Here is a 24,806-nt window from a genome sequence, read left to right as displayed (position 1 = left end):
AGAGGTGAGTCAGGCCTGTATGCATAGAGGGTGTGGGGGACAAGTTGTACGGAGAGACTTGTCTGCTATTTTAAACATGGGCTTTTGAGACTGTAAGACTCACCTAAATCTAAAGGTTTTAGATTTTTTTTCAATACACAAACAGAAGGACCTTGAAAAAGAACTTCCCTCCGTTCTGCTTGAATTTCCAGCTGCCCTTTCACCCCACCCGGTAGAGTCGCATATTCAAATGCAAGCACCATTTTTCTAGCATACTCTCAGTACAACTCTCAGTATGGGAACTAACACAGCTGTCTATCAGTCACTTACAAGTATCCTTCTCCTATCACCTGAAAAACCCTCAAGAAAGGAAACCTGCTGCTTATGTCAAGTTTGAACAAATCATGCAAGATATAAAGACATGTTGTTTCTTATAGCTTAGTATCACACCTTATAACCCTTTCTACATTTATTTCTCTGAGTGGCTAGGAAATTAGTTCATATTCACCAGAATCTCTAGCCTAGGTGTTCATCAGCCTCTTACGTTCTTCAGCATTTCCTTGCTGTCACTGGTTTGGAACTGCTGTTACAGACTTGATTCTTCTGTTCCTACTACCATCATCAGGTTTTTGGGATATTGTTAGAAGCAGACAGCGTTGCTGGGTTACAAATTCTACCTACTCCCTGAGTGATAGTCAGGGTAGACTGACAAGAAGAAGATGATCGTCAGGATCGACGCACACAAAAAAAGAAAATCTCTTGTCTTAAAAGCCAAGCCTTGATTTCAAGACTTTATTTTTAAAAAGACATTAACTATAATATGTATCATAAACAACTTTGTAGTGTTAAAATAGAATGTTTTAAATTCTACCCCAGTAAATTTCCCATGAAGTCTTATAATTACAATGGGAAACAGTTCAACAAGAGTGCAGAGTGAAGAATGTCAGGAATATAACCACTAGAAGACAAAGTACCAGCATCTCGAATAAACCTTCTACAGGTTAGCGATGTTTCTGCCAGGGCTGTGGCAGGTTAAAAAGTATGTAAGTAGTATTAGGGAAAATACAGCATTGGTTGTCATCAATTTATTACTTTTATTTTGAGATAAACTAACCTTTTTTTTTTTTTTTAACATTTGGTAGGAGAAAAGGAATTGTTTTACCCCATTTATGTGGAAGCAAAACAAAAATCAGTGTGCATATGTGTGTGCGGCGCCAATGGATGAAAGCTTCGCTAGGGATCATGGTGGCTGGTGGTGGCCTCAACGGCATCAGGTGGACCATGGGGCTGGGGATAGGGCGCTGCTCATCTTACTACAGAGGCTGTGTTAATTCTTTTTGTTTGTTTAGAGTAAAACCAAGCATTATTGCTTTAATTTTACTAAAAAGAACTCTAATAATCAATTAAGTTTGAGAACCAATGAGAGTTTGAGAAATAATTCAAAGAACGAAAAAAAAAATACTGCAGTCAGATATTAAAAGCTATTTGAAAATTTTTAAAATTTCAACCTTATGATCAGTTTAAAATACCTCTGAAGAAAAAAAACAAAAAATGAAAAATTATATTCATTAATGAAAATAAGTTATAAAACATGCTACCATGTCTCAGTATTACAAATTAAGCATATCTAAATTAAGGCAAAAATGTAATTATAAAAATGGAACTATTCTTTCTTGCCACAATTTAAATACTTTTAAGATTCAAGAGCATACTTGTTGCTAGACCTTCCCAAATTAGCACTCTGATATTCTGCCTTCAGTGTCTGGCACACACTACGTGTGTTCTGGCCATTTTGGGGAATTCAACGTGAAATAATTATTTATGGCATTTCTTTATTCTATTTATAATACTGCTAATAACAAGGGAAGCTAACACTGAGAAAAGATGAACACAAAACCTAATCAAACAAGTATACTAATATATGGTATTTCAAGATGATCTGAAATGTATCATATTTCTGCCTACTAAAATCAGAAAATCTTTCTCAGACAACCCTCTCACAGAGCACAGAGTGCTGCACCTATGCTGCTGCCTGGAATCCAAAGAATGTGGAGAAACAGCCTGCCACCTCCACTTCCAGCTGTGGGAGACCATAATAATACAATTTCCTCCTCCCCAGGCTTCCCAGGTGTGATGATGCCAGCTGACTCCTGCAACCAAAGACAAGGAGCCGAAGGCACCAGCCCCCTCCTCCCACCATACAGCACCTGGGAAATCGAGTAACAAACACAGGTTCATAAACATGGCCAGGGATTCGCCAGCCCATCAGGGAAGGAACCACAAAGACTCAAAAGTACAGAACTGGAAACAGAGAGTCAGCAAAGAAAATAAGACACAAAAGGGAAAATGAGAAATAGAATTTTTTCCCAATAAGTGAGCATTTTAAAGAGAATAAGATAAAGGAATTTTTGGTTTAGTCTGTGGTACAATAAGATAAGAAAATGAATGTTTAGGCTGAAATTATGGCTTAGCAAATACATGTAGTTCACTGTGGCTTTTAAAAATGGTATAAGATTCAAGCTCCCAGTTTTTAGTATTAGTTAATGCAGTAAAAGAAAAATAGCAGCTTCTATTTGTGGGCAGTGGGGAGGAGTGGCCGGTTTGGTTTTGTTTGTTCCTTCAGTAGGAAGGCAGCAGGGGAGGGTATGATGGGTGGGTGGAATACCCCCTCAAAAGCTCAGCAAAAACAGCCTCGCAGATTCAACACAACACAGGGGAAGAGATTGTTACCAGGCCGTTGGTGTGGTTACACATGTCCCATAAAGGAATCAGGGCCAGGGTCACCCGGGAACCGTCCTCAGTGGGAATTTGGTTTTGCCTCGTCATAACAGAAGAGACTGCCCACCTATAATAAGACAAATGGTGATTTAAGGTTGGAACACTTAAAAGCCAACTGCAGTAAGAAACAGCATAACCAAAAACGTAGGTCTGACCTCTCACAAACGTTCAAAGTCTTTTTCTAAGTAACAAAGGTAACGTCATCATTTAAAAGCAAACCTAGAGTTTTAAAAAGAGCCAGGGAAAATGCAGGAGTGAGTGCTTAAGGAGACTGTTCCCAAGAGGCAGAGCCGGAAGGAGGGCTCGGGGCAGGGCTCAGGCCCCTGCTCGCGTCTTTAGGGCTCACAAACCCCCTCCCCGACATCACCAACCCAAGCCTCTTTTGCCCAAATGCTGACTCTGCACCTATTTTAAGCCTCATCGAAAAGCAAACCACAAAACTCCTTTCTGATCAGAAATCCTCTAAGAATTATATGAAATGAAAAATGTGACTTTTTTTATTACACTGTGCAGTGAATTAAATCTCTCCGTTCAAAAAAAGTCTGCATTTTACACTAACATAGTCTTTTTTAAAATAGGAAAAAAAAATCCATAGGACCACCCAATACTAATGTTAATCTCAAGCAGCACTTGGTTACCTAGGCTAATCCCCTGCCACGACAGGTTAATGGCAATTTCTACGTGGCTATTCAAATGTCGATACTTATCCAAGCTATTCATTTTAACTTTTGAAAGACGATCTCTGTTTTGATGCTTTCATGGTCACAGCAGGTCACTTCGCACTGACGCCTTCCCTCCCTTCCAGGATCCCACTTCACTGAGAAACCACCCCCAACACAGGCATACACACAGCCCACACCAACCTGTAGTCCTCGTAAGTGAAAGAATCCTTCAAAGGCAGTTTGTTGGCATGAGGATGGGTCTGGGAATTAGAAGTTTCAGAAAGCAGAGGTGAAAAGAGAAAAAGGGAAAACAGAAATCAGTCAGCAGAATTTCATTATTTAGCTGCCTAACAGATCCTAACAAGAGCCAAATGAAGCAGGCGGCGTCCAGCCGCGCTACGGAGGGATCATCGTGCTGTTATGCTCTCATACATCACTGTCAACTTAATTTGTTGTGCCCAGCAGCCGCCATAAATCTGCTTCTTCATATTTCGATACTAGCACCCACAGACACCGCGCAAAACACAATTTAAGGTGGACCGACTTTACAAAAGGCAGGCACACCCACGAGATGAGCACTGGATCTAAGCAGAAACGCGAAGCCACCCAAGCCAGGTCCGTCCTGGCCTTGTTCTACACCTCATGCCATGATGGCACAGGCCTTCTGAGAGGGTTCAAATCCCATGCCAACAAAAGGAACAATTAAAGGCACTCGAATCAGTTGAAAGCTCTCTGACTTAAGTCATTTGATGGGAATCAACTTGTTGTTTGTACATGAATCATATACACAGCAAAAGCAGATCGATCATGGAAAATCAAGAAAAATACCGGTCTATGATATTATAAAATAAACTTCACAAACACGTAGGATAACAAAACAGATCAGCATGTTTAAATTTTACTTTTTTTCCTGGACAAAAGGAAATTTGGTAAAAATATCTAAAACTTCACACTAATAAGAAAATTATATACATTTCGTATTCTCTCTTCACCATGTCCCCCCGCCGCCTTGTAGACCTTTCAAGCACTTAAAAACTTTGTCTCTATTAAGAAATTAAAAGCTGTAACAGTATAATTTTAATCTTCAGTTTCAATTACAGTCTGATAGACAGATTGCAGTAAGTGATCAAATGAACAAATGGTTATTTCTGAGACACAAATGAAATCCTGCTGAAGCAGGGTCTCCACATCACTGTTAATGCACGAAGCTCCGTGTAGCCTGCAGTTTTCACTCCGGACGCACTGGCATCACAAGTGCACTGTAATTTATCATCGCTCACTGTAATGTACTCCCTGGCACCCTATGCAGGACAGTAGGGGATGAGGTAAAAGTGGCTCCAACCGTAAATCAATTAGAAAACAAAAGCTCATGCTCAGTGCGCAATTTTAGGCAAATTATGTATTACAAAAGTCTGCCAATTGGGTGTTGGCTCCCAGGTGTCCGGCTCTCTCCTCCAGTCTTTTAGCCCAGTTTTAACCCTTTGGAAGAAATGTTAAAATATAAAAATATATTCACATGATTTTTAAAACATGTTCTGTGATAACAAAAATGAAATTAATGCAGGCATATTGTAAGTCAACATATAAAACAATATGTTGTCCAGGGGCATCTTCTAGCTGATACAAGAAAATAGGGAAATCCTATGTGGGGTGTGGAGGGTCATCAACGTGGTGAAGACAGGTGAGAATCCCACAGGACTGAAGCTTCTCACTCCCTTTTCTTTCTAACAGATAAAATGCAAGGTTATGTTCTAACAGCCCTAAAAATGTTTCCCTTTAGTTATTAAACTTAACCACTTCAGTGTTCAGGTCTTTGCTTACTAAAATGCAAACTGGCACGTAAGGACTACCCTTCCCCCAAAAAACTAACTTGTTCACAAGAAATGGCACAAAAAAACTTCAAAAGCATAATGAAAAGGAATTCCATTGCTAAAATTTCCTTTCACTTACAATAAAATGAAACTTTGCATCACCCGATCAAATGGGGACTTTGCACATCCTGCCTGTTTTCATATTTTAGGAAGTGGGAAAGTGTTGTTTTTGTTATTTTTACACATTTTAATTCATTTAAACTGTAGAATTAAACTGTGGAAAGTTCCAATGCTAAATCTCTAGGTCTAAAAATCTGAAGCTCCCACCAAGAAGTCTGACTTATTAAATAGCAAAAAGATGACAATTCAAAACTGGAATGCTAAATCTAAAAATAACCTGAAGAGTCTTCTAACTCTCAAATATATGTCTTTAAGTAGCCTTAGACCCTACAAAACTATCCAAACATAGGTGATCTCAGTCAAGAGATGGACAATTACCTGTTCAAAATGTTTCTCTTACTACTATTCATACACATTTCTTACCCGACATATAAGTCCATGCTCACAGTCCTGATGAAATTATTTTAAAAAAAAAAAAAAATTCAAGAAAAAAATGTATCAATGCATTCTTCAAAATTAATTTCGGCAGCACTAATTTTGAAGATCATTTTGGCTGCATAGTTACATAATATTTGCAGAATCTGTTAGAAATAGTTGTTCTTCTTAAGAAATAGGGTGTACCCACTGTACATAATTCTGGTTTAAAAAAAAAATTCCACCACTGACACATGCACTTACCAGTGACACTGAAGCAAAATGTGACACTAAAGGAAAAAGGAAATCACTTTCCCTCCACAGAGCTCTCACTACTGTGACACTACCGCCACCTACTGGCATCTTGAGAGAGTAGGTTGCAGTCGCAGAGTTCTTGATCTTCCCAGGGCAAGGCCTAAAGCAACATACTGTAAACCAAAACTGGGCTTAGCAAAAATAGCTACTACTTCAGCTTTATTCAAGTAAAATTTCGTTTATTAAAAAAAACTCGACTATCTCTAAAAACTATGTAATAGTTTTATAAGAATGTTGAGACATTCAAATATCAAAAATATTCATATGTAAAATAATTTAATTTTGAAAATAAATGGTTTTACTTATTCTGAAGAAATAAACAAGGATAAGACAAATGTCTATTCCAAACAATTTTCATTTAAGCTCTAAACAATGATTGCATTAAAAAAAAAATACTAAACCTTTTTCCTGTTGAAGACCAAGTTAAAACACATCTGCCAAAAAATTATTAATCTGAAGTTGCTGGAAAGCTCCTAAATATCCTTAGATGAAAATCTTTAAGTTCATACGTTATGCAGAGAATAACTGAACGTTCCTCACTTAGTGAAGCAAAGTGGTGCTTACAAAGGTTCTGTTGGTTGCAATAGCCTTTTCAATAGAAGACATTCCTAGCCTGCACTTTAAAAATAAAAATGTAGAATTAAAACAGAAAACGTTCTCTCTGCAGCCAATTGGTTTTAGCTTCCAAACCAATTGTAACTGTAGATTCCAAGACACAGACATGGGATGGGTGAGGAGGGTCCCTGAGAAGCTTCTGCCTGCCACTGTCAGAGGACAGTGAGAGGCCGTCTCAGGCACGGGGCCCAGCAGGAGCAGGTAATGCGGTCTCTGAAGTGCTAACACCCCTCAGCCCACACCTCCCAATAAATACAGGCAGAAAAACTAGGCATGGATTTTCTCCAGATTTTTTAAGTGACTATTTTTACTTTCCTGAGCACAATAAATCTATGAAAATGAAGAAATGAACAATTGTCGTGGCTGGTAATCAGACCTGAAGCACTATGGAGCGAGGCAACCCAGGGAAGCACTCTTCCCTTCCCACTTGCAGCCAAAGGAGGCATTCCATGTGAGACACAGTAATATTGTACCCAGTACAAAATAATCACTATGTTTGGGAAAGATTAATATCTAAAATTGTTTGTTTGGCTTCAATAAAAAGAAGCAATATTGCTAAATATGTAAGTATGACATTTTGAAGAATTTACCATATTGCATGGGCCTGGTAGCTATGCTTAAGGAAATTAAAAACCACTATAGTCAGCATATTTGATCCTTATTAAAGTTCTATCTTGAACTATCACTCACATAAAACAAAAATAAACCAAGAAGAAATTTAAATAAAACCTATGGATTATAAGTGTTTGAAGATGAAAAAATGAACAATATTCTGGCTTTAAAAAATTGATTTAGCATGCAGCTTCTCTTTATAGTCCCTTGATAAAAATGAAATCTCCCTAACAAACACTTAATAAAACCTGTCAATATCTCTGGAAAGAAAAATGACACAAATGCATTAAGTATTAAATACCCTTGGAAAAAGTCACATATTCCATGAATTTTTGATGTACTATCTTGACATTAATGTAAAACCTTGATATTTATAATTGACAGATATTTAATAAAGTATAAAAGAAGATGGCTGCTGCACGGCATGCAAATGTGCCAGGGTGATCAGAAATGAGAGATACAGGCAAGCACTTCAACTAAACAAACAGTTCATATGTGCTACACAAATCAGCTGCAGTCTTATTTTAAGCTCATACAACAAACCTTTGCGGAGAACCAAAATAAGCAGAATTCATTATTATGTGAATCCCTAATTCAGAAACATCTAGTACATGAAACAGCTTTTAAACATTAACAGCTCTGCAGAGGAACAAAATACACTTGAGTTAAGGGGTTTTTTTTCATGTGTTTTAGACATTTAACAATAAGCATTTTTACAAATAAAATAAAGGTAAGTATTTCCATAAAACATGAAGAGGTATTTCCTAAAACAATCCTCAAAAGACCATATTTAACCTAAAGAAAGATTCGAAATGCTCTGAAGAAAAGTAAAAAAAAGATTAGAACACACAAGTGGACTCTAAGACACAAACATTTCTCAAAATCAGATATTTACTTTTCTAAAGAATATTCTTCTCTACCTAGATTCATTTTTATTTAAAGAAAAACAAGTTAAATATATTAAATAATCATCTTCAATGAGGCATTTAAATATACAAAAAGGAAAGGTGCTCATAAAAATGACTCTTATAAATACTGTATGTTAAAGAATTTACATCCTGCCATCATGCGTAATTATTAATTTCAAATATATTTACAGTAGAGTTCAGTGACTCTGCCCTATTTGATGACTCTATAGTATCAGGAATGACAAAATATAATTTAGAAGTTGTATCTAGCTTGTTCTGATAAAAAAAAAAAAAAACCCATAATGTCATGCAATTAAATTTTTCTGACTAACGTCCAGCTGGATCATGTTTCGCTTTATTTCTTAAGTATACATTAAAAGTGATAGTCAGGGGCTAATTAGCCAGCAACAGACACACCTAACTCCAGTGATGGTTTCATTTTCCTTCCTTCTGCAAGAATGAGATCAGTCACAAACTCTGGCATTTGACCTTCTGGGGTGGATGCAATTTTTAAGTTTCAGAAACATGACCCTATCTCACATAACCAAGAGACCTCTGGTCTGACAAATTCCTGGGCTGGAAAGCCTGTGGCATCTTCCCTAGGACCACTGAGGGTCCACGGCCTTGGCAAATGCCATGTGCTTTGTAAAAACTGAGGAGAAAGAGGAGATGCCAAAGGCAGCTCCATGGGCCCATCCTATAGGCCTAGAGAGACCACCCCCTTCCTCTTCAAAGCAATACTGCACCAATCAGAGGGAGAATGGGACCAGAGCAAGAGTTAGAAGAAAAGAGGGATGCAGAATGAGGAGAAATGGGAGAAGAGAAACCAAAAGAAGAAAGCTGAATATTGGAAAGATGGAAAAGATGGCAGGTAGGAGAAAATTTTTCACTAAATGCCTCAAGATTTCCCCTCTCTACCCCTAGATGAAGACTGATCAGCAGTAGCATGCAAGACCGCAAGTTTCTAGGAGGCTGATCAACCCGCCTGCCAGTATTTTATTTTCTAAGTGGCCATAATACAGTTTAACAGAATGACAAATTGCAAAATCTCTTGAATCAAAATTTTGTTTTGATGACCATAAATCAGAATCAAAACATGGTTCATATATTCAGCTCTTGAGGGGAAAAAAATCAATTTTTAAGACTTCTATTTTTAAACACAGATTATATCCAACTCTTCAGGGAATCTTTCATCATAGAGTTACTTGAATTCACTCGATATGATGAAATAAAAATTTAAATACATCAATACACACTGAATTAATATGTTCTGCTTTTCACTTATATGTAATTTTTCTATGACAAATGTGTATTACCTTATAATTTAAAAAATTTAAATTAAGAAAATGAAACTAGTGGAAAAGTAACATTGTTCAATAAATTTATAAAATTACTTCCTGATGGAAGAACTTTTTCTCCCATAGGAAGACACCGAATCTATAATTTATAACCAGTTAAATCTATTTGTTGAAACATGGCAAAAGACGTGTCTGTTTAAAAACCTTTATATTAGCCACCATTTGTATACTCTGTGATGGGCAACCAACTATGAAGCAAATTTATTCATAATCAATCAACATTTTTGACTGTCAATTATCTATTCACTCAACAAACATTTATTGACTTAGAAAAAAGTTGAAGATAGGTTAAGACTAGAAATTCATTCATTCTGCACATACTTTATTTCCTAAACATCTCTGAAGTGGAAGGCACTGTACATCACTAATATCATCAGCAGCAATGCCTAGCAGCAAAGATGGATAAGTAACCAAAAAAACACAAAAGGACGGTATGGAAGGTCGTGCACATCCCTCTTCTTCTGGGCCACCTGCTTCAATCTCCAGGTCCCTGTTGATCCTCCTGCCCCGTTCCTGCCTTTCCCACACTGGCCTCAGCCTACCTCTCATAACTGCATGCACTGTGGCCATTTGGTTAGCATCTCTTCCCTTGCGGTCCCCACAGGTAGGCTCAGCAAGGCAGGGACCATGTCTTCTTTGACAACCTGTGAGTCTCCAGTGCCTTACTCAGTGCCTCATTCAAAGAATTCCTCTTTCTTCTTTTTCAAAATCTTTAAATGCATTTTTAACTACACCTGCTGGAATGGGACAAAAAAAATCTTCGTTTTCCAAGTGAGAAGATACACTTCTGCCCTTTTTCCTGGGATAGCAGAGGACAGCTGTGACTCCAAAGGTGCTGAGAGGCTGTACCAGGGACTGGCAACCCCAGGGGAATCTGGTCTCCACATTTCTATTCAGAAAGCTCCAGCCCATATGGGCACCCCTGCCAAACCAAGGCAGTGACCATAGGCTTCAAAAAATACAGCTTTCCACATCTGTCTCATCTGTCTGTCCCATGTTCCCTCTCTTATGAACAGAATATTTTTCTACCATCTAGGGGTCAGAGAATATTCTCATTTTTTCCCCCAAATATATCTTTAAACGCACTTGAGAAAGCTCTATTCTAAGAATCCAAAGAGAGACAACATAGATCCAGCCCACCAGTCCTCTGTACCAAATGGTCACCAAAGTTCCCACCACCCCCAACTCACCCCAAGCATGCAGCACACACCCTCCGAAGAGGTGAGGCCAGGAACCTGCCAGGTCATCGCAGCATGCCACCCAATCCCCTGTGCTGCCATTTCCCCATCGGAAAATGGGGGCAGACAAGCTACTGCTGTTTTCTTTTAAGATATTAAATCGTTCGTTTCTTTGCCTTTTGACACTACCTGTCTCCCCACCCCCCACCGCCAACACCTCAATCTGCGGATTGACTTAAGAACGCTAAACTATGATCAAGCCTCATTCTCTGGACTGCAAAAAGTCAACTCCACCAAGCGATCAACGCTTAGTCAAAAGGTACATAGACATCCAACTCCTCAATCATTAAATAAACGAGAAATAAACAGAACAGTAAAAGTAGTTATTATTTTATAAGCAGGCTAGAATTAGAATCATCAGTTTCATAATATATTGTTTTAGTTTTAATTTCACCTATTTTGGGTTTCAATAATTTAGGATAACTACCTTGGACTCTGTTTAAATGAGTCAATCTAGCATGATCAGAGTAATCAGTCATTCACAAGGGAAGAACATTATGACCACCATAATGAAAACCATCTTCCTTTACAAGGTAACTGACATTCAGAGCATGTATATAAACTCCTGTCCTAGAAAGGCATAACCTCAGCTTGGTATATAAGAAAGCTCTCTGTCATCTCCATGAGAAAGAGTGGGAGAAGGAGACAGCCACTAGCAGTCACCATTTGCTGAGCACTCTGTCCCTGGCACTCTATTGAGAACTCTATGTGCATATAATTTAATCATCTCAATTCCTATGAAATGGCAATTAGCCTCATTCTACAGATGAGAAAACTGAGGGACACAGACATTAAAAGCATACCCAAGTTTCCCCAGTTAATAAATGATGAGGCTAGGTAAAAACCCAGACACAAGTTTTCTGGAGTTTACTTCAAGGCAAAGAATATCTAGTTGTCCTACTTTTATAAATAAAGTCTTATGAAGTCTAATAAAGTCAATATATTTTTGCTTGGTGGAATACCAGAAAAATGCTTGGTAAATAAATCATTTAAAATTCACCATAGAGGTATCATAAAAGACATTATGATGTTTAAAGGCATGTAATATTAGCAAAACTAAGACAGTGAGTCTATTATTTCCTACAACACCAGAAAGAATACCATGTTTAGCTGTAAGTCTTCAGTCATAAAATCTCAGTCCTGGACAGATTATCTGGCCTAATTCTGTTTACCATGCACATGGCGAAGTTCCATCCAGAAAACTTACGTACCAAATACATGTATGAGAGAGGTCACATTTGGCATTTTCTTCACTAGAATTGTACCACAGTGATGTCCCAACAACTCTAATATTCTATCATCTGGAATTCCTATCATTTTTATAACTCTTAACAGCCTCAAAGACACCCCACGGCTTTGCCAATCATTAAACCAGTACATAAAGTTATTATACAGGCATTATCTTTTTGGCTACTTTCAATGCTTCTTATTGTCATGTTGTTAGGGAAGTGAACTTTGGTCCCTTAAACATTCTGCCTTTCAGCCTAAAGGAAGTTGAGTAGTCTATGAGTAGCTCATGAGAAATGAGCTCTAGGGGTGCACCACAGAATCTGAAAACCCATCTCTATTAAACTGTTGGGGTTCTGACAAAGACAAGCAAAATCCTGATGATCAATCCCGCTGATTGAGGAGGATTGCCACAATTGAGCCTGAGACAGTCACATTCTCAAGAGCACCATCTAAATCCATACATCACATACACTGCCTTGTCACCAGCTGCCACGGGTTTACTTAGGTAAATCTTGCTGATAACAAAAGCTAAGGTAAAGGTCTCCGTTGTACCACGCCTGGCTGCTGGTCACAAAGGAAGGGGGTGTGGAGTGAGGATGCAGGGACAAAAACACAGCTCGAAGCCCCTTCCCCCATCAAAGGCTTAGTGTGCGGCTCTGCAGACCCCCAGGCACCTGGGTACAGAGGGTCTGTGGCCACCAGCAAGTCGCAGATGCACTGGCTCTGCTCCTCCATCTCAGGAAGCTTAGTTGCTTGAGGGAAGCAGTTTCCAGTTATTCACATCCCCTCCTTTTCTCTATTCCTCCCTCCCCCATGCTTAAAGAGTGTTCAACAGGTACCAATCAAAGACAAAATCCATAACACTGTCTCTGGGTTGTTCTAGATACAGCCAAATTACAGATGTTCTCACCTACAGTGGAGAGGTGCAAAGGCCTTTCAGAGGGAAGTAACAAAACTTCTTTGTAATATGCAGTCACTGAGAGAAAGCTGTAGCTCTCAAAATCTAAGTAACCTTTTTTTGTATCTTCTGAGAAGGGAACCCTTAAAATTATCCCGAAGTTTGACAAATAAAACAAGTATTTTAACATTTACTGGTAAAATGCCCCATTAGAACTGCAACAAACTGAATTATAGGATTATAATTTATTAGAGTCAAAATAGAATGGTATTATAGTAAGTCAAGGCACTTGAATAACCAAATGTAATTTAAAATCTCCATACCTTTAGGTAGAATATCTGAGAGGTTTTTTTTGTTATTAAGCAAAACTATTTCATATTACCTTCAGTTGATTTTTAAAAATTGCCTTTCTTATTTTATTAGGAGTCCAAATTAGGTGCCAGAAGGCTCTCAAGCACTGTTATACAAAAAAAAAAAAAAAAAAAAAAAAATACCGTTAAAGTGACACTCTGACTTAAACCAAACGGGTAAAACCTGGAATAACAAAGCAGCAAGGCTAAATCACACAGGGAGCACACCCAGCTGTACCTGGACTCTCTTTTGAGAACAGCCAAGGGCTACTCAAGTAGCACAAGTTAGAAAATTCAAGTCTGATTACTTCCTTTTTCATAAAAATCATACTTTGCCTTATGTTTTCTTAATTAAATGCTTTACTAATCAATAGTTATAAAAGAGATTTTACTCTCTTTCCTCCCCCCCCCCCCAGAAAAAATACTATCTCACATTGTAAGAATGATATCATTTTGTTGAAGCAGTCAATTTCTGGAAACAAATTTTCAATGAAAGAATAGTTTAATCAGTGCATATGTTTTAAGCACTACCTAGAAAACAGATAATTATTAAATTGTCCACTTGGAATAGAATGCAGGAAATCCAATAGACTGACTTAAGCTATCTTTTACTACAAGATGTTTGACTATAGTCACAGATGAAAAAAGACTTCAGAACTGGGTTTTGAAATCCAGGTCAGTTGACTCCCCACTTGGAGCCCCTAAACTTGGGGAGCAGGATGGTAGCATCAGAAAATCCTGGAGAAGAAGGGCAGGAAGAAGGAAGCAGGAACGTGGGGAGGACAAGGAGACTGGGGGGAGACTGGGCAGGGAGAGAAACCAGCCCCCGGGCCCTCCCAGAGGGCATCACACTTCAGGGCAGGGAGAGCCAGGCCACTGGGGCTTGAAGAACTCGGTGTGGAACGTTCTTGATAGATGTTGTGATTAAAGATGGAAGACAGACAGGACATCATCTCAAAGGCATGGGGGCTGTCTGTAAACCAAGGGGATAAAGCCAGGACAGAAGGAAAGAGTGAAAACACAGGGCCAGCACTGCCAAGCTTCTGACCAGAGTTCCTGACAGGGTCCTGGGGCTTCCCTTAGCTCCAGGGGGTGTCCCTTCCTTAGAGGGAGGGGAGGAGAGGAGGACTCAAGAAACTCAGATTGAGACAAAAGGAAAGGAAGTTCTTGTCACATGGTCTCAGTTTTCTCAGCAGTCCAGGAATGAGGGGAGCCCAGAAAGAGCTGAAACACAAAGACACTGAATCTGTATGCAGGGAAGTGAGAGAGAAGCCAGTAAGACACAACTGTACCTGTCTCCAGGTAGGAACAAGACTCACCAGCCAGGCTGAGAAGGCTAGACTCACCTTGCACTAACTGTTATGGACCTGGAAACTTCGCAATGCTCAGTGCCCGGGAACAGAAGCTGAGAAAGGGGATGGTTGGGTGGACGAGGGGTTATCAATGACCTCGTATGCGGTCAAGTCAAATGTGGGAAACCTGAGGATGCTACGGAGGGTGACCCATGGAGCAGGAGGGATGAGGCAGTGCAAAGGGAGGGGTGATGGACTAAATCACGGCAAACTAGTTCCACTTCTCCCTACTTCTTTTAAATTAAACTGCACCAAACCAAAAGAAACAGGACTAGAAATAATAATAGTTAATTTCTACATTAGCACACCAAATAACACTCCAGCAGGTTTGCTGAATTAAGAAGTCCTATCCCCTACAAGATGGTTAGCCGATTACTTTTCCAAGGTGAGAGGGTCAAGCAGGAACTCAACCAACTACGTGCACACCTTGGTATTGAACTCTCCTAGAGTAGGAGCCACAAGGGGTTAGGTGCATGCAAGAACACAGAAGGCCTGCCAGTGGGCACTGGGAGCACCAGCAGGGCACAGTGGTCAGAGCACCTGCCTGGCCACTAGCCCTGCAGAGCCCAGCGCCAGCTCCGAACCTGGAAGACCTGAAGCAAGTACCTAAGGTTTCTGCGCTCAGTGGAACATCCTCAGCAAACAGTAAGCACTCAGTAGGCATCAGCTGTTATTAGTCTTTGGCTTCTGCCATATTTGCTTTGTACACGGCAGTTGCAGAGGGTATTATCTCCCTCTAAGCAAGGCACTGGCAGATGCCTTGCTTCAGGCCTAGGAATGGACCTCCATTTCAGCGTTAGAAAATAGCAATCCAGCCACCTCTTTTTTAAGAGACATAAGACAATGTGGAGTTTAGATTTAGCCTCCAATTACTCAGGCTGTAGAAGATGGTATAGAAGAGAATCTCTTCTTAAACACTTAATGAATCTACTGCAAAAAGAAAAAAATCTGTTTTCCCATCTGCACTTCTAGACACATATAATAAAGTGACATTTTCCACCATAGGCTTTTCTAGATCATTAGCTTTGTCAGTTAAGACTCTATGCTCAGCAAAATGACCATTATTTTTCCTATTTACCTTTTAATTTCTAAAAAAAAAAAAAACACAAGCTGTTGTATCAATCTTAGATTATTAATCCCTAAAAAACTTAATGTGGAAAACAGTTCAAACCCCCCTCCCTCCCACACCAAAACACACATTTTCACAACTTTCCAGACTGGAATAATAATCTAGTTATTGGAATAATCCCCCCTCCCCTCATTCACTTAGCCAAATCCTAAAACAAGGTTTAAGATCCCTTTGCCTTCAGATCTTCATATGGCCTCCAGTGACCTCTCACTGTCTGACCCATGCAGTCTACAAAATACCATATAGCACTTTGGTTTACGCTACATGAAACTGCTCCTGAGTTGCTTCATGGATTTCATTCCTTCATTCAACAAATATTTAGAGGGTCCACTCTGAGTGAAGTAGAAAACCAAGAAGGCAGAGACAGACCTGGCTTCTGCCCTCACAGATCTTCCCATCTGCTGGATGGTAGATACTGACAAACAGTCGTAAATGGGCGGGGGGGGGGGGGCAATGACAGGGAATAGGCCCTGGGGCGTGCAGAGAAGGGGAAAGGGCGCAAGGGGACCCAGCAGGAGGTGTCCTTAGCTCTCCTACTGGACCTGGCAAACAGAAGGTGCTGATAAACACGAACTGACTCCATATTCACCATTGCCACTTCCTATTTTCCTCATAAGTCATAATCGGAGCTTGGAAGAAAAGTAAGAGACTGCCCATCTAGTAGTGATCACTGACCACTGTGCAAATTTCCTTCTTTTTTTTTTTTGAGACAAAGTCTCACTCTGTTGCTCAGGCTGGAGTACAGTGGTGTGATTTTGGCTCACTGCAACCTCCGCCTCCCAGGTTCCAGTGATTCTCCTGCCTCAGCCTCCTGAGTAGCTGGGACTACAGGTGTGTGCCACCACACCTAGCTAATTTTTGTGTTTTTTGGTAGAGATGGGGTTTCTCCATATTGGCCAGGCTGGTCTCAAACTCCTGACCTCATGTTCCACCTGCCTCATCCTCCCAAAGTGCTGGGATTGCAGGCATGAAGATTTCCTTTTAAATTTGCCCTTAATTTATTTATTTTTAAAGATATCCTTTCCTAGGTGAGAGCACATTTAAATTCATGCCAGAACAGCCCGCCAAGCTCAGATCCTAGGTTCAGGATCATCCCAGCCTCTGTAGTCCCCACTTATGCCTCGCTTGGCCAAGGAGGGCAGAGGCCTTGCCTTTCAGATTTACCGCTTCTGCCTCCCCAACACTGCATGCCCAACGTGCTGCGTTCCTAACAGTAACTCCAGTGGGGACGCAGGGAGAAGCAGGCGGTGATGTGAGAGTTTTACCTGGCAGGTAAGGGAGTGTGGGGGGCAGCTGGGAGCACAGAGGGCAGCTGGGGAGCATCCAGAGCGCCTTCTGTCACGTTCCTATGACTAGTCTGCTACCTCTCCCAAGTGTGGCCAATTTGCAAATTAACCTTTTAGCTTGAAAAATAAAGCTGAGTACTTTAAATTATTCAAAGTAACTTAATGGTGCACATGATGCTGACAAGGAAAACACACCTTTGAATTATGAAACAGACAGCTTCTCCATTTGACTGGAAAATGCCCAGACTTTTAGTGAAAGTAAGTTACCCCATCATAAGGATAACCAAAATAACCACATCTTTTAGCCTTTAACTGCTTAAAATATATGTCCATGTTTTAAAAAACAGGGCATCATGAAATACATGTAGTATTTACCGTGCTACTCTTCTAAGTGTGAAAACTGTAGGATGAACTATATCCGCAAAAAAGTAGAAGGAACAGGTGTTAAACTTTCAAGGAAGATTTTTCTTAACCTCATAAGAGTTATCAAAGTAAAATAGCTACTATTTCATACAAAACAATAAAGGAGGCCAAGGCATAAAGTGGTATAATTTTATCCACAATGCACTAACGCACATTTCTGCAGCTTCAGAGCCACTTGAATCTCATCTTAAAGCTTTCTAGCAAAGCCTCGTCCATCTACTCCCCAAACCTGCACTGCCTGTCTGCCGTGTGCAAGGCATTATATGGGGGGACAATGAACAGGATGAGTTCCCTGCTTTTAAGGAGATAGGAACTTTGGAGCAGGGAGCCCAGACAGGCAAACTGTGACGTGTCACACCAGGATACATGACATGTGTTGGAATTCAGAAAAGAGGCTGCAGCCACTGTCGGGAAGAGAGGGATCTGGCAATGACTCACAGAAGAGGTGGCATGTGAGTTAGGACTCTAAAGATGGGCAGGATTTTCCATGTGGGAAGGGAGACATCCCAGACAGAGAGGACTGGAAATGACAGACACAGAGAAAGGAGGGCTTGTTCAGGGCAGCCGAGCAGCTGACGTTTGCAGAATCAATAAGCACACAGTGGGGAGGAGTGGATAAAAAGGTGCAACGCCAGTGCAGTCCCAACACACGAGGCCCTGCAGAGGGTGGCACAGTGCCCACAGTAGGAGCACTACAGTCTTAGCTGTGTGGCCCAACCAGCACTACCCATCTGGTCTGTTACTTCACACGTAAAATGAAGACAACGCCTACTACCAGAGTTTGCTGGCACTTGAGAGGTGTCAGTAAGTTAGCATCCATCCAAGAACAAGGACTTCATAGACACTGAGCACCCCCTGGTCTTCAACATTTAGGAAAAGTCATCTGCCAGAGGATGAATCAAAAGAAGCAGTAGAGGGGCTGGGTGCAGTGATCCCAGCACTTTGGGAGGCCCAGGAGGGCAGATCACTTGAGATCAGGAGTTCGAGCCCAGCCTGGGCAACACGGCAAAATCCCATCTCTACCAAAAATTACAAATATTAGTTAGGTGCGGTGGCACACGCCTGTAGTCCCAGCACCTCGGGAAGCTGAGGTGGGAGGATTGCTTGAGCCAAGGAGGCAGAGGTTGCAGTGAGCTGAGATCACACCACTGTACTCCAGCCTGGGTGACAGTGTAAGTCCCTGTCTCAAGAAAAAGAAAAACGAAACAAGTGATGGAGGAAGTGGGAAAATGGGGGGAGAGGGGTAGGTGAGATTTGAGAATCTGATAAAATCTGAGGGCCTGATATGGCAAGGAACTGAGGGTGGCCTCCAGCAACTGCCAGCAAGAAACCCAGGCACTGAGGAACTAAAGCCTGCTGCCAATCACAGGAGTGGGCATGGAAGCCACCCTTCCCCAGTCATGCCTTCAGTTGAGAACATACCCAGACTGCAGCCTTGAGAGAGACCCAGCAGCAGAGAGCCCAACTAAGCCATGCCTGACTTCCCGACCCAGACAAACTGCAAGATAATAAATCTGTGTTTTAAGCCTCTAAGAAGCAAAGAAAAACATTTTTTTCAATTATGAAATTCTGGGTGTACTTCTCAAAAAAATTCACATGAACATATAACTCTTTAATAGTCACCATGGGCTGGAATTTGCCGTAATATGGTGTCTTCAGCATCTTAGTGGCTTAAAGCAGCCAGGAGTCATTTCTCACTCACTGTGTGCTCCCTAAGTGCTGCCTGTGCCTCTGCTCCATGGGCTCTCCACTCCAAGACTCAGGCATCTGGTAAATGTTAGTGCCTTTCTGCACTGAACTGTTCTGTTCACAGGAACCGAACATATTTGCAGGAAAAAGGGAAGAAGATTTAAAAGACTGAAGAAAAAAGAAAGACACAAAGGAAGGCAAGTAAGTGACAGAACAGAGACACAGGAGGCATCATATCACCAAAAGCATAGGCTGGACAAGAAAAGCAAAGAAAAGGAGCACTGGTGAGGCACAGGGGAAACTGAGATGGGATGAAAAGAAGCCAAGGAACTGAAACATAAACAGAGCACCCTGATTCTCTTCAAACAGGAGGCAAGAGACTTTGCTTAGGGTGCGAGGCATTTGGTCTGTTTCCTGGTTGTCATTAATGCGGTTATATCATTTCTTGTCTCTTTTGTTCCCACTTATGTTCAGCATTCAATCAATCACCTGAGAACTGATATCCTATTTCAGTCCCAAGTTTATGGCTTTTGAATATATCCAAGTTCTTTGAAACATGTGCCCTGTGCTCCAAACAAAGACACTGGCTAGTTAAAACGTGAGGAAGAGGTGCCTCAACACCGGGAGTCTTGAACAGAAGCAAAGCCAATACAGAAAGCCATCTGAATCTTTTTAAGTCCCAAAGTTACTCATGAAAATCAAGTAATTTTAAGGCCTCCATAAGGCCTACCTTATATGCTTAAGGATTTATTTTGGTCTCTTCAATTCCACACACCTGTTTTCGTTCTTTGAAACAGATGAAAACTGTGAAGTACAGAGGAAACGGTAAGATATTCTGGAGTGGGTCCAAAAACAAGCACTCACTACCCTCAGCCATTAAACGGGATGGAGGGGGAAAGTGAGCCCAGCCCAGCCGTGAGCCAGACTGATCGGCTCAGAGAGGAAACGGCATTTTAATACGTTTCCCAGGTGGATTATGCTCACTCAAGTCGAATCCAGGAACCGGGTTTAGCAATGGCTTCCACCGACAAAAAGAATGAAGAAAGATCTCTGCTATCTGAATAAAGCCCTCCCTGCCCTGGGTGCACAGATGTGCACATACACACATACCACAATGAGGGTGGAGTCTGGAAGAAGCTGAATTTCACACTAGTGTTTCTGGCCCATCCAGATCTGCCCACTTGAGGTTCTGGGTCACTGAAACCCTGTCAAACAATACGTGAAGCTTTATTTTCTACCTGATGCTAGTTTATGTTTTCCAGTATTTTCCACTCCGTGTATATATGACCCAAAATTCAAAAATAATTTCATGTTTTTAAAATAGGGAAAAAAGCCAAAGGTCTGTGACACTAGGACCAAAGACTCCAGCTGTATTAATTACTTTTTCCTCAGAATATCTAATAGACATTTTGACCTGACCTGTAAATAACGAACATTTATTCAACAGACGGTTGTCAAGTGCCAAACATTAGGCTACCAAGTGTAGCAACAAAAAGGAAGGGAGTCTGCTCTCAGGCCTCTAGGGGCCCATGTGGCACCATTGAGGAAAATGAGGGAGAGGACGCAGGTGCTGCATTAGCGAGTGACTGAACCTGGCACTGCTGAGCCCAGGCGCCACCTTGTCCTCCCACAGCAGATCCTCCACGAGCACCATGCCCACCTGTCCACAGAGGGCTGGCAACCAGGACTAAATATTCCAGGATGAATCTCACCTAAGTCCAGAGGACTGGTCAGTATGTGCAGAAATGGGGCAGGTCCTCAATTACACTCATTCAAATCAGCTCTAACAGTAACAATAAAAATAACAACGAACACTTACTGAGTGCCTACTGTGTTCCAGATACAATAAAATGTCCTAAGTATCTTGCATGCATTAACAAATGTAAACCATACAGTGGCCATCACTCCCATTTTACAGATAAAAGGCCCAGAAAAACCCTGTCCCAGGTCATCCAGGCAGAAAGAACAAGAGATTCCAAACTCCTTCACTTAACCACCTCAAGTGCTGTCTCTGCACAAATACAACACACATCATAATAGGGATTTTCTTAAATGGGCAGATCCACAAAGTGGCTCCCTTACATTTTTGTGAAGATTTATACTTCATGAAGTGCTCTCACACTTCTCATCCAATCTTTGCAATACCAACCTAAGGCGGTGGTTGGCACCCCCGTCACCACATGGAGAAACTGAAGCCAAGTGCCCTGCCACCCTTTTGGTGATTTACCAGCAGAGCTACAACTCAAACGCAGAAGAAACTTTGGCAACCCTTCTATTGCACACCATTCACACAAACAGAGAAAAGTACAAGAGGGAGCCAGTAGTGGCCTAAAATAGCAACAGGCATTAGTAGGGATTTTAAAACAAGACCCTAGCGTCTAAACCTAGACCAACTGATCCCTTTGCCAGGGTCATTCTCATACAGCAATGCAATTGCCATCCCACAACACACACTGGATAACCACTCTACAGCCACAAATTCTTATTAGAAGTCAATTTTAACTCAAGGGTACTATGAATCTGCTTGATATGGTCATGAATACAGAGAAGTTTTCATAACACCACTTCTCCATCACGATCTGTCTGGAATGACAGCTACCCATGTGTTCAGGAACACCTCTTCTGAAAGTGCTGCTCCCCTCCTCTAGTTATCCTAAAATCCCACCACCTACTTTACTAAGATTCATATATTTAAGTGGTCCTTTTTATGGGAGATCTGACAAGTGAAAACACAACTGAATTACATGAAAAAACCTAAAGGACAAATTCCCTTCTACTTGGCAAATGTCTATTTAGTTAATCATGACACTGAAGTGCAAAGAACCAGTAACAGTCCTGATAAAAACAAACAGCACTCTTTAGAGTCCATTGATTTTCTGAATTGAATATTTTGTTCAGGAAAAAAGTCAGTATTTCAGTCTTCATTACAATTCTAATGTGAAAGTTAAAAGGCAACAATGACAAAAACACTAAATCAAGTTCTTAATAACCAAAGCAAAGGGGGGAAAAATATCTGGTTTCTGCAAATGACAAGCCATTTACATTCACACTTTAAGTCACCAAAAAGCAAAACTTCAGTTCCATATGTTAATATGCTCCACACAGAGCTCCCATAATTAATGTACTGAGCTTTGTTTCAAATAAAAGTCTAAGGGCACAGATGCGGAACCACCAAGATTTCTCTCAAATTCCTCTCATCGCATCTACAAGGATTAAAAGGAGATGGATGCAGACATAACAGTGACACACAAAGCAACAACACTTCTAGTAGTGAACACACAAGAACGCCCTGACAATCTCATGCTGGGGGGCTCCCGGCTTCAACCTGCTGACACTCGGGGCCAGACAGCTCTTTGCTGTGGGGCTGTCCTGTGCCTTGCAGGGTGTCTACAGCACCCCAGGCCCAGGTGTGACAGCCACAGCGTCTCTATTTCCCCAAGGATCAGTCATTCTTGGTGGAGAACTAGCAGGCTAAACAAGGAGTTCTTATAAACGTCACAAAAAGTTTTATCTTTAAAAAATAAAACTGATAAATTAGACTTTGTTAAAATTAAGAACTTCCATTCATCAAATAATATCATTAAGAAAGTGACTAGGCAAACCACAAACTAGAAGATAGTCACAAAATATGTATCTTGTAAAGGACACACATCCAGAAGAAAAAGCCAAGTTAAAGAGAGGCAGTAGCAGGGAGGGGAGATGGAGAGTTAATGTTTAACATTCAGAGAGTCTCTATTTGAGGTGATGACTGTGGTGGCGATGGCTACACAACACTGTGAACGCAACAAATGACACTAAACAGCACACTTAAAAATGGTTACAATGGCAAATTTCATGTTATGTGTGCTTTACAATTTTACAAATTATGTAATATACGTCCCCAAAATATACACTGAACTTCAAGACTTTTATAAAAAATATAAAATCTATTAATAATTTTTATACCGATTACATGTTTAACAGCTATTTCAGATTATCTTGAGTTAAATGAAATATACTTTTAAAGTTCTTCAATGACCATAAGATTTGAAGAGGCACTTTCCAAAAGAGGATATCTAAATAGCTAATAAGCAAATGAAAACATGCTCAACACCATTAGCCATCAAGGAATGGAAATCAAATTATCATAAACAGTACTACATGTCCATCAGAATATCCCAAAACACCAAGTGCTAATGAGGGAGTGGAGAAACTAGAATGCTTGTGGATTGCTGGTGCAAGTACAAATTGATTTAACCACTTCTGAAAACAGTTTATGAACATCTACTGAAGCTAAACATACAACCACCCAATACCCCAGTAATTCTTCTCCCAAGAGAATACCTAGAAGAAATGAATGTCCACAAGAGGACAAACAATTACTTCTAGCAGCTTCACTTGTAATGGCCAAAAATTGTAAACAACTCTAATGTCCGTTGATAGACGAAATGGATAAAAAACTGTGGTACACTCATACAGTGAGAAACTATACAGAAATTTTCAGAAAGAATAAACTACGGCTACACCCAGCAACATGGGTGAATGTCAGTGACTGAGCCAAAGAAGCCTGAGGTCAAGGGGCCCCTAATACATGTTCCTCCTGACTCAAAGTCCACGAGGAGACAAAGCACCTGAAGACCACAGATCAGATGAGTGCTTACCCCTGACACTTTACCCTAGGGCAAGAGTGCTTTCCCTGCACCGACAGGGAAAGAACAGTGGGGAGTTTTCCAGGTTGCTAGAAATGTTCCATGTCTTGATTTGGGTTGTGCTACCTGGGAATAAAAACCGCCTATATTTAATACACATGTACTTCATTATGTGCAAGTTAAATCTCAATTTTTTTTTTTAAATTAAAAGTTGACATAAAATTCCCCAAATGGGCTCATCTTTGCTACAGGAGATTACTAACTGGCCCCAGCCTTTTAATATATTTTTATTCTATTCATACTGGCTATCTTAAAAGAATTAACAAAGTAGTCAAAAGCCTGTTCATTATCACTCTGATACCATTTACCACCAGGCACAGATTTTTACCCTGTTGTATTATTTGCCATGTATACTGCCTGGATAGAATATGAATAAACCTTACTTAAAAAGTTTATGATGTTCTCTATTTGGAAGCCATCATTAATAGCTTCCTGCTTTAAAGTATAGCTGTATATTTTTTTTACTTAGTAAACTCATAAATCATTTGAATCTTTCCTGCCTCTAAAGTTTTCTTAGCAATTTCTGCCTAGAATTTTGGTAATTAATCCTTTGCCGACTGGTGAAATCCTTTGTTGTGATCAGCTGTTACTCAACTGTTTTATTGACATTTAGCTTCTCTCCATGTGTCTTACTTCCCAATAGCTTGTGAACTAGGGATTCAAGAGAACAGAGCTGAAGTTGGTACTTTTAACATCCACGAGTGCCCTGAATATAAGGGTTATTCAATAGTTCATTGAACTGGGAAGAACTATCCCAGGCCATCAACATCTTTCATACCTAGTCCAAGAATCTCTCTTCAACACACCCAAAAGGCCATGACAGGAAGCTTCATCTGTAAAACATGCACTTATAAAATCTTCTATATCTAGAAATATCTTTCCTTCCATTTCACAGCTGACTTCACACTCCTGTAGGAGAAACAAGGCACGTTTCCCTTTTTTTTTTTTTTT

General features: G+C 40.5%; 1 protein-coding gene across 1 annotated transcript in view; it reads right to left on the bottom strand.

The window, feature by feature from the left end:
• The window catches only part of SETD3 (SET domain containing 3, actin histidine methyltransferase), a 79,803-nt gene that overhangs the window by 11,519 nt on the left and 43,478 nt on the right, over positions 1-24,806 (bottom strand). Inside the window, exons 7-8 of the mRNA XM_032287448.1 lie at positions 3,621-3,679; positions 2,710-2,824 (exon numbers count right to left, since the gene is read on the bottom strand). Of these exons, the coding sequence (XP_032143339.1) occupies positions 2,710-2,824; positions 3,621-3,679 (174 nt within the window). The remainder of the gene's footprint in view (positions 1-2,709; positions 2,825-3,620; positions 3,680-24,806) is intronic.

Source organism: Sapajus apella, unplaced genomic scaffold, assembly GCF_009761245.1.
Source record: "Sapajus apella isolate SASKATOON/1434 unplaced genomic scaffold, GSC_monkey_1.0 scaffold20, whole genome shotgun sequence".
In the NCBI taxonomy this organism is placed as follows: domain Eukaryota; kingdom Metazoa; phylum Chordata; class Mammalia; order Primates; family Cebidae; genus Sapajus; species Sapajus apella.
Note: the sequence above shows the minus strand (reverse complement) of the source record. Positions and strands in the feature narration are given on the sequence as shown.